General features: G+C 37.9%; 1 protein-coding gene across 1 annotated transcript; it reads left to right on the forward strand.

Moving 5' to 3' along the window:
• Positions 1-8,567: 8,567 nt before the first annotated feature.
• Positions 8,568-9,521, forward strand: LOC119512587 (olfactory receptor 6N2-like). The gene has a single exon (XM_037807354.1). The coding sequence runs from the start codon at positions 8,568-8,570 to the stop codon at positions 9,519-9,521; it is 954 nt and encodes a 317-aa protein (XP_037663282.1).
• Positions 9,522-18,952: the final 9,431 nt, after the last annotated feature.

Raw genomic sequence — 18,952 nt, forward strand, 5'->3', positions numbered from 1 at the left:
GCATATTGGCTTTGAAAATCACTGCCTATGGTGTTAAGGGACAGGGTATATGGTGAATATGGGATTTAAGAATCTGTATTTGAAAAGTACATTGAAACCCAAATCAGATGAAACTTTAGAAAACATTTGTTTGCTCATAAATGTACTTGAGCCTTTTTGGCTGGGTGAATACTCTTTGGAATAGGGAGAAACATTATTTGAAGGTCATGAGAAATAGGAGCCATCTCAAAACATCAGAGTCAGAGAAATGTTATTAAAAATTATGTGTGTGTGTGTGTGTGTGTGTGTGTGTGTCTGTGTGTGTAAGTGTTGCCGAACTACAGTATGGGACCAACAATGGCTCATGGACCAAATCAGAAATAATTTGTTTTTGTAAATAAAGTTTTATGGGAACACAGCCTCATCTTTTTATTTGCAAATTGTATATGGAGGATTTTGCCCTATAACAGCAGAGTGGAACAGCTATAGCAGAGAAGTTAGGCTTATAGAGTCTATAATAACTATTATCTTGGCCTTTACAAAAAGTCTACTTACCCCTGCTGTAAAATATTGTTCAGGTAACCTATAAAGCATAGAGTGATAAACTTTATACTGATTAAATTAAAATCTTAATACAAATTGTATTTTCAAGACAAATGAACAGTCATCAATAGTTTCATATCAGTTTTCAATCTGGCATCTTCCCACTGATAATTCTGAATTTTGAGCTGACATCCTTAGGCTATTGTACACAATGTCTTTCCTAGCTGCACTTGACATTCAACAGGGCTTCTTACCTTCCTTTTCACTCTGCCCAGACTATCGAAGTCCTGAGGACATGTCATGGATACACTAAGTGGGAAAGGAAAACTCTGGATTGGATGAGAGTATTGTTAGGAGAACTTATAGTTGGATGAATAAACTTTCCTAAAGAATGCTATGTCATAATGACTTTGGGAAAAAGGTCTAGGGGTCTGTCACAGTGGTCTCTATTCTATCAACTGTGGCCCTCAAAAGTTTTACCAATAACCTAGATTAGAACCTAGATAGCATACTTGTCAAACATGAGATAACATAGAGTTGGGTAAAATACAGAAGAGGGCAGATGACAGAATTAGACTCTAAAATATCTTAAAGCACTAGGAGAATTGACAATCTCACAAGATGAACTCTAATGGAGGCAAGAGATGATCTTGTCATGGACAGCCACCACACACAAAAAAAGCAAAACATCCAAAACAGGTTTTCTAAATTCATTTATTAAATATATTGAATGCCTTATTTATATTAGGCACTGTGTTAGGCAATAGGGATACAGCACTTAACAGACAAATATGTTCTCTTCCCTCATAAAACTTACAATTTAGTGTGAAAGGTAGATATTGCATAATTTATTGGAAATGCAATGAATTCAGAAATACGGAAATTTGGAAATATATAGCAGGAGAATCTGACCTAACCTGGTTTTAAATTGTGTGTTTGTGTGTTGGGGGAATATAAGGGAAGTGTTTTCTTAATTAAGTCACTCAACAAATAGTTATTGACTGTCTACTTTTTGCAAGAAAATATACTAGGTGTTGAACAAACTTGGTCCTATCTTCACTGATAACAATAGAGAAATAACCTAATAAATATTATTGGTGGTAATAGAGAAATAAACATATAAACATATAATTAAAATTTATGATATGTGCTTCAAGAGGAATGAACAAGATGCAATGAACACATGAGGGTCAGAAGATAAGGTGTTTATGTGGTGTGGTCAGGTAGACTTTGAAGAAGAGATGCTAAAATGGAGACAAGAAGAATGAGGACACATTATCTTGGTGAGAGGGATCAATGCTGGGATATACGAGATCATGATGTTGTTCTTGGACTGTTCCAAGTAAAGGGAACTGTGATTAAAAAACCTTAGGGGATTTCGCAGATTTCAAGTCTTAATGTGAAGTGTCTGTAGCCTTGTTCATTTCAGGGAGTGAGACAGTGACAACCCAAAGCCAGCCCGAGGAACAGTGACTTGCATGCTGAAGGGGACTTGAACATAAATGTTCTTCAGAAGAAGGGATCAAGAATGTTCAAGTGGAAGAAAAGATCACTCAAGGCTGGACATGACAGCTGTGTTCTACTGTTTGCAGAATTTAGCACTGTGTGGAGAGCAGAAATTTGTCTTAGGACAAATGGGTGGAAGTGACAAGGAAATTAATTTCAGCTTACGGAAACTAAATTGTCAACAGTCCAGAGTTATACACTTATTTTGTAAGATAGTGAACTCTTCAATGCGGAAATTATCAATTAATGTTAGAAAATGTAGTAAAAGAAGAAAATTGTACCCTGGCTTGGAGGGAAGAAACTAACATTCATGGATCACCAAGTACATAACAGACATTTTTTTTTTTTTTGCCCTTTATGTATTTTATCTGAGGAAGAGAAAAGAATTCAAAGATATCTTGTGGTTTCTGGTTGAACATAAACAATCTCCCAGAATACTGACATCAGACAAGGTCATACTGTAGCAATGATGGTGTGAGAAAAGAGAAAAAAAAAAATTTTAAGTATTATTTAACAATCATGTTTAAGCACATACAGAAACAAGTACACTGCACCAACTATGAAAAAACTAAGCATCTCCCTCTTCTGACTAATATGAAAGACTGCTGCTTCTTTTTCAATTACAGCTTTAGCCTTCCTTCTAGATAAGATTCATAAATACCCCATCATAGAATTATCCCCACCAACAGCATTCAATCCAGAGCATGCCTTGCATCATTGACCCCTCCACCAAATTGCCTAATAAGAGCCCAAGTCCTATAATAATTCCCTAGTAACATCCTCTTACTGAGAAGCTCCACAGTCCGCAAAATGTGTATTCTCCATTATTGTAATAAATCAATAAATATCGATTTTGTTAAACCATAGGTATGTTCCTGGTGGTCTTTGGCTGAAAGATACTGGTGTATCTTATTTGATTCTTGAGAAAAGAGATAAAACAAAATGGAATTACTATGGCTAAGGAATTTAAAATGGAGTCAGGAGGTCATTCAAGAAGTGATTCTTATTCATGTCTCTGCCAGATATCACAAATGACCAAGGAAAGCAAAACCAAACAGAACAATGTTTCTGAGGACATCTGGATGCCTTGAAACAAATACAAGATAAAGAATTCAGTAGACATCTAAATTGAAGGACATTTGGAAACCCTCAAATATCCACCAATCATAATTCTTTTCAAGCAACTTTTGTAATCTTCTTTTTCATTAAAAACCCTTATTTGGAATCCCCAAGATAGGACATAGTTTGGGTTGCTACTTGACTCTGTGCTCCCCAACTCACAATTCTAATACCCCAAATAAACACCTTTGTTGCCTTGCACCTCATGCGTAATTTTTCTGTCGACATTCTCAAAGAAACCCAAATATGCCCTCTGAAGATGAAGAAAACAAGGCTGTGAGATTAATTAGACAAGGTTACAGACTTTAAATTAACAAACATCTCTACATCCACTATGAGAAGCAGGAAATGTAGACTAACAATTTAGAACTAGGATAGTTACTTTCTGTATTTTATCATTTAACCCTCACAACACACATTTACATGAGAAAATACAGATTCAAAGAGGTTGGATGACTGCGGAAGGGCACATGGTGGCACAAGCCTCGGGGAGGTGCCTCACTGGAGTGGTGGCGAGGACACAGCCTTGAGGCGAGGACCCCTTCATGACTGTGACTGGTTCTGATCCCCCAACATTATCAGTGCTGCTGGGGGCAGCAGAGCTTAGCAAGGCTTAGCATGGGCTCTGGAGTCAGAATGAATTGGTTTATAATCCTGACATTGGCACATACTAGCTCTAAGACTTTGGGCACCTTATTAAACTCTCTGTGCCTCAGTTTCCTCAAATACAAAATGGTAATAACAGCATATCAGCCTCATAAAGTGATAGTGAGGATTCTATAGTTACTCTTGTAAGCATATTGTGAGTATTATGTGTTACTTAGTAGCTTCTCAGTAAATGGGGCTTTTATTGAAGCCAGGAATTAAATTAAGGTTTCTCAGTCTCCAAAGCCTTGATTTTTACAGAAACAGGCAGGCCCCATCAATGAGGCTTTCCAAAGTAGAAGATTGATGTACTGTATCAGGCATAGATAGGATCAGGAAAGGCATGTGGTTGAAAAGATGAGGGGAAAGGCAAAACTCTTTAGAAGGCTGAGGTAAGACAAGGAAATGTGAGAGTGATGTGTTTGTGCGAAGATTGGCATGGTCTATGTAAAGAGCCAGAACCCAAGAGTCTGTGTGGAGAAGTCACTTGAGGCGAATGTGATGAGATAGTAAGCATTTGGGGAAAGGCGTCTCTGAGCTCATCTGGGGGAAGGAGGACTTGGCCTCTCTCCAAGCGCCCTCCTGGGAGCCTGGCCTGAGCCTCATTCTCACCCACATCAGTTGCTGTGGGTCTCTCCCTCGCCTGTGCCCCTGGTGGCCAGAGACAGTCAGGCTTAGCTCCGGAGACCCTGTTCTCTGGGGATAGGACACAGTGGAGAGGAGGAAAGGTTCTTAGCTCCTGTCTGGATTCCAGGCGCATATACTGAGCCAGGAGAAGCGGAAGCAGACCCTGAACAATGTTCAGTGGTCGGTAGGTCACCCTGGGGCTGCACTAGCTGTGGTGACTGGGACCTGCAAGACGGGACTGATAATAAGATATTTGACAACATATGACAGTTTGAAATCAGAGAGCTGGTTTAGTCGAAAGATGACTTAAATAACTTGAACTTGGAATGTCCAGTTTTGAGAATTATAGACTATCGGATTTGCATGAGACTAAATGGCTCTAAGTCTTGCCACCTTCCTCCCCCTTTGAGACTTAAATTCACTATACAACCAATTGGCTAACATCTGCTTTGAAAATCTGGAGACAGGAAGTCACCCTGTGTGCTACCACAGACTGGCTGTGTGCTGGCTCAGAGGACAGAAATTAAAGGGTTCTGGCAAAATCATTCATACCAAAGGGGCTGCAACTCAGAAGAGCTAATGGTGTATTTCATTCTCTCAGGGACATTTACATAGGAAAAGATTTCACCTAAAGAGGGTTATTCAATGGTTTTCTAACTGGGGGATTCAAGCCACTTGGTGGCGCAAGCATTTAGAGCCTAGAGGATTTCTTGGTGCTCCTGAAAATATTCCATGTTTGCAAGACGTTACTTGACATACATGTACAATTGGCTTCAGAAAAGTTAATGTGTAGAGAGAGGAAACATTAAAAATGTGGACTGATAAATTACAGACTGTACTGCAAAGCAACAAAACCATTTATTTGGGGTCTTAGAAATGCAGTTAGGGGAACACAGGTTCATGTAGCAACCCAAAACGTGTCCTGTCTTAGGAATTCCAAGCAAGGATTTTTAAAGAAAAAGATTACATAAATTGTTTGTAAAGAATTAGGGTTTTTCCAATATTCTTCAAATTAGATAGTTTGCTGATTTTCTCTTGCAGTTATTTCATGAAGTCCAGATGTCATCAAAAACACTTGCTTTTGGTTTTCCATTCCTTGGCTATTTGTGATAGCTGGCTGAGAAGAGCAGAAGAGTAACTTCCTGAACGGCCTTCCCACTCCATTTTAAATCTCTATCCATAGTAACTCCATTTTGTTTTCTCTCTCTCTTTTTTTTTTCATTAACAACAGTTCCTTGCATAGAAAAGATGATCAAAAATATTTCTTGAATTTAATTTCTCCGGATGAGTGTGAGTAATGGGTCCTTCAACAGGATTAGGGGATGTGGGGAAGACCAAATTTGAGTGGCCAAGTTCATTTTGGATGTATTGAGTTTGAATTCCTGAGAGAACAAGAATGTGTTCATGCAAATTAAAAAATCTAAATAAAATTCAAGCTAGTAAAAAATTTCCTTGCATTCAAGAAATAATAATGGAGCATCTGTTCTATGCTCATTGTGTTAGGCATTTATAGGGGCATATACAATAATTAATAAGGAACTGCATTTACTCTCAAAGATCTTACCATTTTCATTAAAAAGGTAATGTAATATGATAAGTGGACACTGTAAATGTTATGAGGCCATAGAAGAAGTAACTTGGTGGGGGTGCTGCGTGGGGTTCAGGAAAGGCTTTACTAAGGAGCTAACATCTGACCTGAGTTTAAAGGATGAGAGGCAGTTGCCAGATAGAGAAAGGAAGAAAGGAAGTAAACCAAAAGTGTTACTGTTAGAAAACATGGTCCTAAATAGTCAGGACCTCCTGATCCCGCATCAAACACAGTAACAAGTCTCTTTGCTGTGGTGAAAGGTGAGTTTATTGAAGTTGCATCAACAAGGAACTAGAGGAATAAATAGACTTTGCAAGACTAGTTCAGAGTGAGAGAGTAGTTTGGGCATTTAAACTCCAAACAGACAAAGGAATGGCTAGGATCCACAGGAAAGCAGAGGGGAAAAAAATAGAGGAGAAAAAGCTGTTTGGTCAGCATCTCCTATTATAAAGAAGTCCTCTCCTCATTTAGGCTTGATTTTCAAGAAGACATTGGTTATTAGATTATATGGTGATAGCCCTTGCATTCTCCTGCAGGCAATGCTGGGAAAGCTCCTGGGAACAGAAAGTAAGTTTTTTTTTTTATTGTTGAGATTAGAGCAACAGCAAGTTATTTTAATAAGGGCTTTTTATGCTTAGGATAACTCAAAGCTGCTTGAGTGAAGTGATTTTAATAAACAGGTTTTTTGTTTTGTTTTGTTTTTTGGGCTATTGAAGACTATACTAAGCATTTTTCAGTTAAAAAATTATACTGAGTATTTTTTCTAGTTATCTAGTTATCAGAAGCAAATAGTGAGGAGGGGCAAAAGAACCAGAAATATAATCAAATGAGGATTTCTGTTTTTTAACATATTTGTCTCCTGTAATTGGAGAGGTGAATACACAGTCCCTTTAGAAAAGAAGAGCTTCAAGAAGAGTTCCTTAAACACCAACTGCTTCTGAATGAATTTAGCATTTTAAAGTATCAAATTCAAAGTTTATTTCTACTGCAAGCATTTGCGTTTGGGAGAAACGTTTGGGGTTGAGTGAGTGGTATGAGATGCAGGGAAAGTATTGGTCTAGAAGTTATTAAATTAATTGCTTTAATTAGTTTGATTAAACAATTACTTTTTTAAATTCCTTTCATGTGTCAGCCAATATACTAACTGTTAGGATTACAAAAAAATAAGCAAGAGACTGCAATTCGTCAGTATGATGGCTAGAATAGGGCAGCAGTCTCCAAATGTGGTGAGATCTACACAGGGTATGGTGTGACTAATACTGACTACCATTTTAAGGCACTTAAAATCACCTTGTGCTGTTGTTTGTTTGCTGGCTTGCATCTGCTTCTCATTGTGCTTGAGATCAGAGTGTAGAAACTCTTTTTTTTTGTATAAAATGTCACTGAGCAAGCTATGAATTCCTCACCAGTATGTATATAATTGATTTTCTGAAAATACAGGATAATTACTGTCATTTTATCATGTTTATTTTTGAGTCTACATTCTCTTTGTTTGTTTTTGAATCTACATTCCCTCACCAGATATGTTAACTGCCTCACTTATATTAACAGTGACACCCAAAGGGCAAATTCACACCTTCGTCTCTGGGCTTGAAGTCAGAATAGTTAAATTTCAGTGATTTTTTTTTTAATGTACATCTAATCATATCTGACATCTAACACCCCTCAGTAGCACTCCGCACCTTCTGGGACAAGGTCCCAACCCAAATCCTTGGGCTAATTTCCCCAGTTGCCCGATCATACAGGAATATTTCTCTAATTAGGTCTTCTTCCTGTTCAGAGCCTGCACATATGCCTTTTGTCCAACATCCTTCATTTTCTTTTTTATCTAGCTAACTCCTACTCTTCCTTGAAAACTTGGCTCAAAGGCGTCCTCCTTCTAGAAAACTTTCTCAGTTGTCCTAGTCTGAGAAATGAGCCCCCTTCCTTGGCATTCTGTGGTGTCCTGTATTTCACAGGTTGTATTGAGATGTGTCTGCTTTTCGATGGCAGGGTTGTACCTTGTGGAACTTTGCATTCCTTATGCCCGACATAGATGTATTCGATAAATGTTTATAGTGGCAAACTGAATAATAAGAAAAGGCTTATCGCTATATTAATGCCATATGCAAAATAAATTCTTTGTGACCTAATCAAAGGAAAAATGATGACCTGAGAGAGATATAGAATGTGTGGAGGAGACCATGTGGTAGAGAGGTAAACAGCATGAGGTTATAGTGTTTAAGTTCAAATTCTGTTTCTGCCACATAATACCTATATGGACTGGAAAAGTGTCATTTAACTTTCCATCACTGAATTCTCTCATGTAAAATAGAAATAACAGTGGTAATTGCCTGATTGGATTATGAAAATTAAGCAAAATACTTAATGTAAAACACTTGGGAAAATGCTTGATTCATAGCAAGTACCAAGAGTTAGCAATTATTATTTTTAGGGTACTAGTAATAGTAGCAACAACAGTAGCAATTAAAGTGCATTCAGAGAAAAAGGAGTTCTGTGTTGGATTTGGTTGTCCCCTCAATACAGTTTTCTCTCCTTTCCTTCCTCACCCCAGCCCACCATGGAGCAACACAATCACTCAAGCCTGGCAGAATTTGTGCTCCTTGGCTTTTCCAGTGTGGGACATACTAGGGGCTGGCTTTTTATCCTGCTGCTGTTGGCATACCTGTTCACCATCTGTGGCAACCTGCTCATCTTCTTAGTCACTTGCCTGGATGCAGCCCTACACACACCCATGTACCACTTTGTCAGTGTTCTCTCCTTCTTGGAGCTGTGGTATACAGCCACCACCATCCCCAAGATGCTAACTAATCTTCTCAGTGAGAAGAAGACCATTTCGTTTGCTGGATGTCTCCTTCAGACCTACTTCTTCCACTCCCTGGGGGCCTCTGAGTGCTACCTTCTTACAGCCATGGCTTATGACCAATACCTGGCCATCTGCCGGCCCCTTCGCTACCCTGCAATCATGACCTCAACGCTCTGTGCCAAGACGGCTGCTTGTTGCTGGACGTGTGGCTTTCTGTGTCCCATTTCTGAGGTCATCCTGGTCTCCCAGCTCCCCTTCTGTGGCTATAATGAAATCCAACACATCTTCTGTGACTTTCCACCTCTGCTGAGCCTGGCCTGCAAGGACACATCCACTAATGTCCTGGTGGACTTTGGCATCAATGCCTTCATCATCCTTATCACCTTCCTCTTTATTATGGTCTCCTATGGGAGAATCATTGGGGCTGTTCTGAAGATACAAACAGTAGCAGGAAGAAAGAAAGCCTTCTCCACGTGCGCCTCACATCTCACTGTGGTCCTCATCTTTTTTGGAAGCATCATCTTCATGTATGTGCGGCTAAAGAAGAGCTATTCACTATCCCTTGACCGGACACTTGCTGTAGTTTACTCGGTGTTAACACCACTGGTCAACCCGATTATCTACAGTCTTCGTAACAAAGAATTCATTAAGGCCGTCAAGAGGACCATCTTCTGGAACAGAGGGAAAGCTAGTTCCACTCACTCCTGACTTTCTACCAAGGAGCTTCTCTCACTTGTTAAAAATCCTATTCAACTTTGGCCTGACCTTGAATAACCCTCCCATCTTCATACATGCTCCCAATCCCATCTCCTTTCACCTTCTGAAAGACATTTCTTTTTGTGTTTCTTCTGTCTTCTACATCTTTAATTTTCTTTCTTTTTACTTGATAAATGTTTACAGCATTTTATAATGCTTCATTATACCCATTCTTAAATATAACCACAAACATTCCCTTGAACACACATTCCAATTCATCTAGGCCTCTATTTCTCTGCTTCTGTTTCCAATCAAACTTCACAACATAAATGACACAATTTATCTCTTCTTTTTCAAATTTGAATCATTTTTTTCAAGCCATCTGAATATGGATTTGGCTTATACTTTTCAACTAGTATTTGCCAAGGCCATTAATGACCTCCATATGGCCAAATCCATTAGATCGGTTTGTCCCAGTTCTTCTTGAAATAGATTGTCTTTTCGCCTCCATAACATGATTCTCTCCTGATTGTCTCCTTATCTCTCTGATCTGTCTGTCTTTGTCTCCTTTGTCCTGTAGCACTCCCTCTCTAGTTGTTCATAGTTTTCCTGTGGCTTTAAATATGGATGCATATGCCAGCAACTCTCAAATTTATATTTTCAGACCAGAATGTTCTTTCTTGCTTTAGACTTACATATCCAAATGCCTACTTAATGACCCTACCTGGATGTCTCTTTGGGAATTATAACGTAATCTGTGAATCTTCCAAACCCTTCAATCTTCAATCTTCCAAACCCTGCAATTTTAATGTGTTTGTTTCCTTATGCTCAGGTCAGAAAATTTCCAATAATCTGTTTCAAGTCCTCTTCTTCAAAACCCAGTTCTAAGTTTTTATTAACTTATGCCAATCTTTCCTCAAAATACATCTTTCTTGGGTCTGTTCATTTCCTTTTCTGTTTAATGTTACTACCCTGTTGTATCACCAACATGTCTTAACTGGGTTAACACAATAATATCCTACCCAATCATCTTCCTTCTAATCTTATCTCATTCTAATTAATTCTCCACCTAAAACTTTATGTGATATGTTTTAGACCTGAATTGGATATACCATTCTCTAAAACCTTTCAAAGATTCCCAACTGTACTGATTTCCACAACTCTTCGTTTGGTTTACACCTTCTCATTGTATGAGTTTCTGTTCAACCTTAATAACCATCTCTGAGAGGACTCTTGAACAGCCAATTTAATTTACATCACTTTTCCCCCTTCTTTAATCCTCTTTTGATTTTCTTCAAAATATTTATCTCTATGTATTCATCCATGCACTTTTTTATATTCATATATTTAGATTGCAATGATAGAGAGAGATAGAGATACAGATACAGATACAGATAGAGATAGTGTGTCATTCTTTTCTATGAGTTCATAAATTCCTCTTGGTCTGAAATTATGTTAGTTTTGGTTTTCCTATATGTCCAGAATCTAGTACAGTGTCTACACATAGTGAGTATTCAATAAAAATTTCCAGAATAAAAAATGTAAATGAATCTAGCCCACCCCTGCCAATAGTAGATTTTGGCCTTTAGTGATTCTATCATGATTCCATTCACTCCTGGGACCCATACTTCCATAAAGTGCTTTGGTCTATCCTAGTTGCACTCACCTCTTTTTTCCAATCAAGCAATGTCCCATATCTGCTTTTTGAACCTCTTTGGATAAGACTTGTATTTAGTCCATACTCAGCAAGTAAATATGTGCTTGTACTCAGTTACCTTCTCTAGATCTGTATTTCTGAGTTTTCAAATTGAGATAGGTAGGTAAACTATCTCCTTGTGATGCTCATTGCAAACACTATGTGGTTCTAAGATTCCGTTTAGTCATTTGCTTTCTTATAGATCCTCTGTGGCCCTTGAATTTCAAGAGTAGCGACTTACATAAGTGTGGGAGCTTTTTCTAAGAGCCACAAATTTCCCAGAAGCTTTGAAGATTCCTGGAATTCTATTAAATTTTCTTGATATTAATACAATTATTTCAAATGTAAGAATTTTCTTAACAATGTAGAGAGGTTCAAAGAACATTTGAAACCATTTTTCTTATATACTACAAATGTGTGTGTGTAAACTTTTACAATTCTATGGAAAAATGGAGACAGAAGTCATGATCCTTATTAATGGATGAACTGTCTCAGGATTTCTTTATATTTTATTTCTCTTTATTCTTATTTCTGCATCCATTTCTCTATGTTTTATTATTTCTCCATATGGTCCCTAGAGCTATACTTAGAGGTATTTGGAGAAATCTTTCACACTATCCCTTCCAATTTCCTATAGCTGACAAAGACCTCATCTTCCTCCCCTCTCGTATATCTCCTCTATTCCCTCTTTCAATGTAGCAGAACCCAAATTCCCATGGAAAACAGAAAGAAAAATAATTCCAAAGTTATAGAAGGAAAGACTCAGATTTCTTTTGGCCTGCTTCCCAGTCTCTTTCAGGCTCACGATCTGATTTTTTAAATCTACCACTCTTCAAGTAAGTAAGTACCATGTACTAGCTACTCTTCTTGCCACCTTTATCATGCAGAGCCTAGAACTATGCAAGGAAATGCAAAATGCACAAGCTGGATAGCAGACTATCAAAGATTTTTAAAAATGAGTTGAGGTATAACACAGAGAAATGTACAAAATATAAGTGCACAACTGAATGAATTTTCACAGATCAAAATCACTGATGTAATTAGCATTCAGGTCAAGGAACAGAACAGCCGAAACATCACCAAACCTCTCTCATACTCCCTTCCATTCAACACACTCCTCTATCCCACAAGAACAACCAGTAGCCTGAAATCTAATACCATAGATTGGTTTTACTGGTATTGGTGTTGTGTATAAATTGAGTCACAGAGAACTCTTTTTGTGTCTGATTAACTTCACTCAATGAAATATTTATGAAATTCCTCACTGTCTCATATAGTTGTAGCTCTTTCATTCTTATTTGTATGTCATATTCCATTATACAGATATTCCACAATTTATATTATTTTCATGAACACTTAAGTTATTTCCAATTTTCAGCTATCATATATAGTACTACATAAGCATAATTATGCATACATTTCAATGAACATATGTTCTCATTTCTGTTGGGTATATATCCAGGAGTAGACTTGTTGGATCACTGAATATGTTCACAGTCACCTTTCATCAATACTGCGAAACAATTTTTGAAAGTGACTGTACCAGTTTATACTCCCATCAACAGGGCAGATGAAAATATTGGGGAAAAAAAAAAACAGGAAAAATCATTAGTAGCTTTAGAAATCAAGAAATTTTCAAGGAAGAGGTAGTAGATTAGCTGAATTATAAGGAAGACTTTTTATAAGAAAGAGTATAAAGTAAGGTAGTAGATTAGCTGAATTATAAGGAAGACTTTTTATAAGAAAGAGTATAAAGTAAAGAATTTTACATCAAGTAAGTAATGTAAAGAGAGACATGGAGTCAAGAAAGTGTAAATGTTTAAGGAGCATCAATTAGTGTGCATTTTCATTTTTTTCTTTTCTTTTTTCCTTTTTATATTAAGATATATATGTATGTGTATATTAAAATTCACCTTTTTAGTGTAATTATCTATGAGTTTTGACAAACACATAGTGTCATGTAACTGCCACTACAATCAAAATATAAATCAATTCTATCACTCCCCCAAGATTCTGCCAGGCCATGAACCTTTGTAGTGAATCCCTACCCCATCTCCATCCCCAGGCATCACTGATCTGTTTTCTATGTCCTATATTTGCTTTCCCCAGATTGTCATGTAAACACAATCTGAATAATATACTCAATGGATTCATTCAATCTGGCTTCCTTCCCTTAGTATCATGTTATTGAATGTATCTGTGGTTCATTCCTTTTTCTTGCTGGGTAGTATTCCAATGGATGGATTACCACAATCTCTTTGTCCCTACATGTGAGTTGTTTTCAGTTTCAGGTGAATGTGAATAAAGCTGCTATAAACATTTACATACAAGTTTTTGTATGAATATAAATTTTGATGTCATTTGGTTAAATATATAGGAGTGGAATTGCTGGGTCATGTGATAACTGTCTGCTTAGATTTATAAGAAACTACCAAACTGTTTTACAAAGAAGATATACCATTTTGCATATTGACCAGCAATGTGTGAGAGGTCCAGTTCCTCTGCATCCTTGTTATCATTTGGTATTTTCAGGTTTATGTTTTTTAGATAATTGAATTAATGTATAGTAGTATCTTATTATGATTTTAATTTGCATTTCCCTATTGATTAATGATTTTGAGCATATTCACATGTTTATTCACTGTTATCTTTTGTGAAGCATCTAATCAAATCATTTGATTATATTTTGGGGAGTTTATTTCTCATTATTGAGTTTTTAGAAACTTATGCATTCTAGATACAACTACCTTATCAGATATGTGATTTTCACATATTTTCTCTCAATCCGGGGTTTGTCTTTTCACTCTTTTTACATAGATGAGCCAAAGATGGCTCCTAGTGTTGGCCTTGTGTGTGGTTTAATTCTTCATGTCAGACTAGAGATTGTTTGCTCAAAGCCTGCCAGTGATAAACTCAAATTCCTACACATCCAATTGCTTGAAAAAAGGCAAAAAAGCAACTTTTAGCCATTTAGAAGCAATCTATTTTGCATACCCTGTGAAACTTCAGTCAACATTGCTAGACAGAGACAAGTTAAACCGTGGGGCTATGGAGACCTTAAGCCACTTCTGCCTTGCGAAGGCACAGAGACTCTCTGCTATGCTGACTGAGCAACAACACCTACATATCTAACCCCCCCCTTTTTAATTTTTTTTTTATTGTGATTGTTCACATACCATACAGTTGCACAAAGATCCAAAGTGTGCGATCAGTTGCCCCTGGTACCGTCATACAGCTGTGCATCCATCACCACAATTAATTTTTATTCAATTTTGGGAACATTTTCATTACTCCAGAAAAGAAATAAAGACAAAGGAGAAAAAAAAAAAAAAAAAAGAAATGAGAAACTCAAATCCTCCCATATCCCTAACAAACTCCCCTTTGTTTTTGACTCATAGTATTGGTATAGTACATTTGTCACTGTTTATGAAAGAACATTGCAATACTATTAACTGCAGTACATAGTTTGCAATAAGTATATATTTTTTTCCTATATGCCCCTCTATTATTAACTTCTAGTTGTAGTGTCATACATTTGTTCTGGTTCATGAAAGAGATTCCTAATATTTGTACAGTTAATCTCGGACATTGCCCACCACAAGTTTTACTGTTTTATACATTCCCATCTTTTAACCTCCAACTTTCCTTCTGGTGACATACATGACACTGAGCTCCCCCTTTCCACCACATTCATGCGCCATTCAGCACTGTTAGTTATTCTCACAACATGCTACTGTCACCTCTGTTCATTTCCAAACATTTAAGTTCATCCCAGTTGAATGCTCTGCTCATATTAAGCAACCCACTCGTCATTCTTTAGCCTTGTTCTATATCTTGGTAACTTATTTTTCATGTCTATGAGTTTACATATTATTATTAGTTCCTATCAGTGAGACCCTGAAATATTTGTCCTTATGTGTCTGGCTTATTTCACTCAGCATATTGCCCTTAAGATTTCTTCATCAGCTCATATTTTTTAAAGATGATTTTGTTCACACACCATACATTCCATTCTAAGTAAACAATCGATGGTTCCCTTTATAGCCACATATATATGTGTTCAACACCCTCACCACTATCTATATAAGGACATCTACATTTCTTCTACAAAGCAGGAGGAAGAGTCAAAGAAAGTAAAGAGGCAAAAGAAAAAAGAAAAAAGAAAGAGAGAGAGAAAAAAAACGAACAAAAACCATGACAACTAGGAAGCAGCAAAAGGAAAGATAACCTTAGATCAAAGTGGAATAAAGAGTCAGACAACACCTCCAATGCCAAGAGTCTTACGACCCTCCCCTATGTCCCCTCTTATCTGCATTTACCTTGGTATATTGCCTTTGTTACATAAAAGGAAGCATAATACAATGATTCTGTTAATTATAGTCTCTAGTTTACATTGATTGTATTTTTCTCTCAATACCTCTCTATTTTTAACACCTTGCAAGATTGACATTCATTTGTTCTCCCTCATGGAAAACATGTTTGTACATTTTATCAGAATTGTTGAACACTCTAGATTTCACTGAGTTATATAGTCCCAGTCTTTATCTTTTCTCTTTTCTTCTAGTGTCCCACATGCTCCAAAACTTCCTCTTTCAAACATATTCATAGTTATCTTTGTTCAGTGTACTTACATTGCTGTGCTACCATCACCCAAAATTGTGTTCCAAACCTCTCACTCCTGTCTTCTCCTATCAGTATGCAGTGCTCCCTTTAGTATTTCCTGTAAGGCAGGTATCTTGTTCACAAACTCTCTCATTGTCTGTTTGTCAGACAGCATTTTGAAATCTCCCTCATATTTGAAGGACAGTTTTGCCAGATAAAGAATTCTTGGTTGGCAGTTTTTCTCTTTCAGTATCTTAAATATATCACACCACTTCCTTCTTGCCTCCACGGTTTCTGCTGAGAAATTTGCACACAGTCTTATTAAGTTTCCTTTGTATGTGATGGATCGCTTTTTTCTTGCTGCTTTCAGGATTCTCTCTGTCTTTGACATTTGATAATCTGATTATTAATTGTCTTGGCATAGGCCTATTCAGATCTATTCTGTTTGGAGTACACTGCACTTCTTGGATCTGTAATTTTATGTCTTTCGTAAGAGATGGGAAATTTTTACTGATTATTTTCCCTATTATTGCTTATGCCCCTTTTCCCTTCTCTTTTCCTTCTGGGACACCAATGATATATACATTCTTGTATCTCATCTTGTCTTTACGTTCCCGGAGACGTTGCTCATATTTTTCCATTTTTTTCTCTATCTGTTCTTTTGTGTGTAGGCTTTCAGGTGACATGTTCTCTAGTTCCTGTGTGTTTTCTTCTGCCTCTTGAGATCTGCTGTTGTATGTTTCCATTGTGTCTTTCATCTCTTGTGTTGTGCCTTTCATTTCCATAGATTCTGCCAGTTGTTTTTTTGAACTGTCAATTTCTGCCTTATGTACGCCCGGTGTTTTCTTTATAGCCTTTATCTCTTTTGTGCGTCTTCTCTAAACTTCTTGAATTTATTTAGCATTAGTTGTTTAAATTCCTGTATCTCAGTTGAAGAGTAAGTTTGTTCCTTTGACTGGGCTATAACTTCATTTTTCGTAGTGTAGTTTGTAGTTTTCTGTTGTCTAGGCATCTGACCTCCTTGGCCACCCCAATCAGGTTTTCCCAGACAACAACAGGCTCAGGTCACAGAAGGAGGTAATATTCAGTATCCAGTTTCCCTGATTGACACACCCTGTGCTTTTCTGCCCAGCAGGTGGCACCTGTCAGCCTGTCACTCCAGACTGGTGTAAAGAGGTGTGGCCCATGGCTCTTTTCCCCCTGGGGTGTGGGTCTGAATGGAAGGCAGGTAGTACAGCTGGGCCCCACCTCTTTCCTCTTCAGAAGATATGCCCCCTAGAGAGGGATCATTTGCATATAAATAGATTCTTTGTTTCTCTGACTCTGCTATCTCCACCCTTGTCTGGTGTGGGAAACTGAGCCTTCCATGCTACCTGAGGCATATCTAGGGTGGTGGCTTAGAATGCTGAGCCGCAGGCCTGCATAGAATGCCATGCAGGCCCGCCCTGTGGAGATGTGTGTCTTGTGACTATGATAACGATATACACTTGATGTAAGTCTTGTGACTATGATGACGATATACACCTGATGTATGTGTCGTGTGACTATGATGATGACGCTTCTGTAAACACCTGATGTAACTTGTGACTATGACGTTCCTGATGTAAACAAGATGTACACACCTGATGTAAATGCACCTGATGTAAACGTAAGTATCTGGTGGGCTCTCCTGAGCCCGAGGATCTTTAGCATATGCACGTGATCTGCTCTAATAAATAGTTGGAGCAACTCAGCTTTATCGTCCACTTAGCCCAAGAGGCAAGTGGGCCCCCTGCTCCCTGGATACTTAGCTTTGTGTCCGTGTCTCATTCCTGCGTCACCCTGTCAGCAATAGTCTGGGTCAGAGTGCTGCGAGTTTAAAATGGCTGAGGCTTCCTTTACAACAGAGCACTGCAAGGTGAAAATGGTTGAGGCTTTCTCCACTGAGCTGCCCAGGTTGACAGAGAGAGAAAGGGACAGAAAGCCCCTTTTCAGGGTCAATTTTTGGTCCCCAGATTCACCCTTTGGGCTTCCTGTCCCAAAACAGATATGTCCCCTGACTCTCCAAGGTCAGTCTTCACCAAAAGCCTCTGTCTGCTTGTTGGGGATTTGCAGTCTGTATTGAGCTTTTTTAACATTAAAACCCCAGATGGAGCTGGGCTGAGGTATATTAGCTTGTTCAGAGAGTGCTGCTCTCTAGCACTGTGAGGCTTCCATGAGGGAGGGGCTCTCAGCTCGGGTCTGTGGTTTTTACTTATAGATTTTATGCTGCAATCTCGGGCATTCTTCCCAATTCAGGTTGGTGTATGATGAGTGGATGGTAATGTTTGTCTCCCTGCAGTTATTCCAGGTTATTTACTAGTTGCTCCTGTTATTTATTAGTTGTTCCAAGGGGACTAACTAGCTTCCATTCCTCTCTATGCCACATCTTAGCTCCAGTTCCTCAGATCTGCATTTTATAGTAAACCCCCTTTTTGATTCCCTTCTCCCCTGGGAGTTTCCCTCACCTTGTTTCCCTTCTGGATGGTCCCTTGGGCCACAGCATCTGGAAGTTTTCCTGCTGAGAGGGACTTCTTCTCATGAAACCTGTCCAAGCATTTTCAACAGTTTCAGTGAAGCTTGTGTTACTGCATCTAGTGGTTAAACCTTTTCTTGATCAGCTCCCAAATCCTTGAACTCACACCACTAATGGTGTATTTTGTAGAGCAGAAGTTCTTAACTTTGATGAAGTCCAAACTGTCACTTTTTTTTTCTTTTATGAGTCATGCTTTTTATATTACACCTAAAAAAAACTTTGTCTAATCCAAGGTTGCAAAGATTTTCTACAATATTACTTCTAGATGCACTGTAATTTTCATTTCTATAATTAAATCTGTGATCCATTTTGAACTAATGTTGTTATAGGTTTGAATTATTTATATCAAGTTTTGTTTTCGATAATGCTTTATTTTGAAAAACTTTAGGACACATAGAAGTTGTAAAAATAATGCAGAGAATTTCTGTGTGAACTTCTCCTGGCTTCCTTCAAGGATAATATCTTACATAATCATATTACATTGTCAAAACCAGGAGACTGACATTTGTACATATTTTGCATGTTATATGGCAGTTCTTTGGGTGATGAGATGTAAATACCCATAGCCAGACAGCCGAGAATGCAGTGCAT

Source organism: Choloepus didactylus, chromosome 2 (genome assembly GCF_015220235.1).
Source record: "Choloepus didactylus isolate mChoDid1 chromosome 2, mChoDid1.pri, whole genome shotgun sequence".
Taxonomy (NCBI): domain Eukaryota; kingdom Metazoa; phylum Chordata; class Mammalia; order Pilosa; family Megalonychidae; genus Choloepus; species Choloepus didactylus.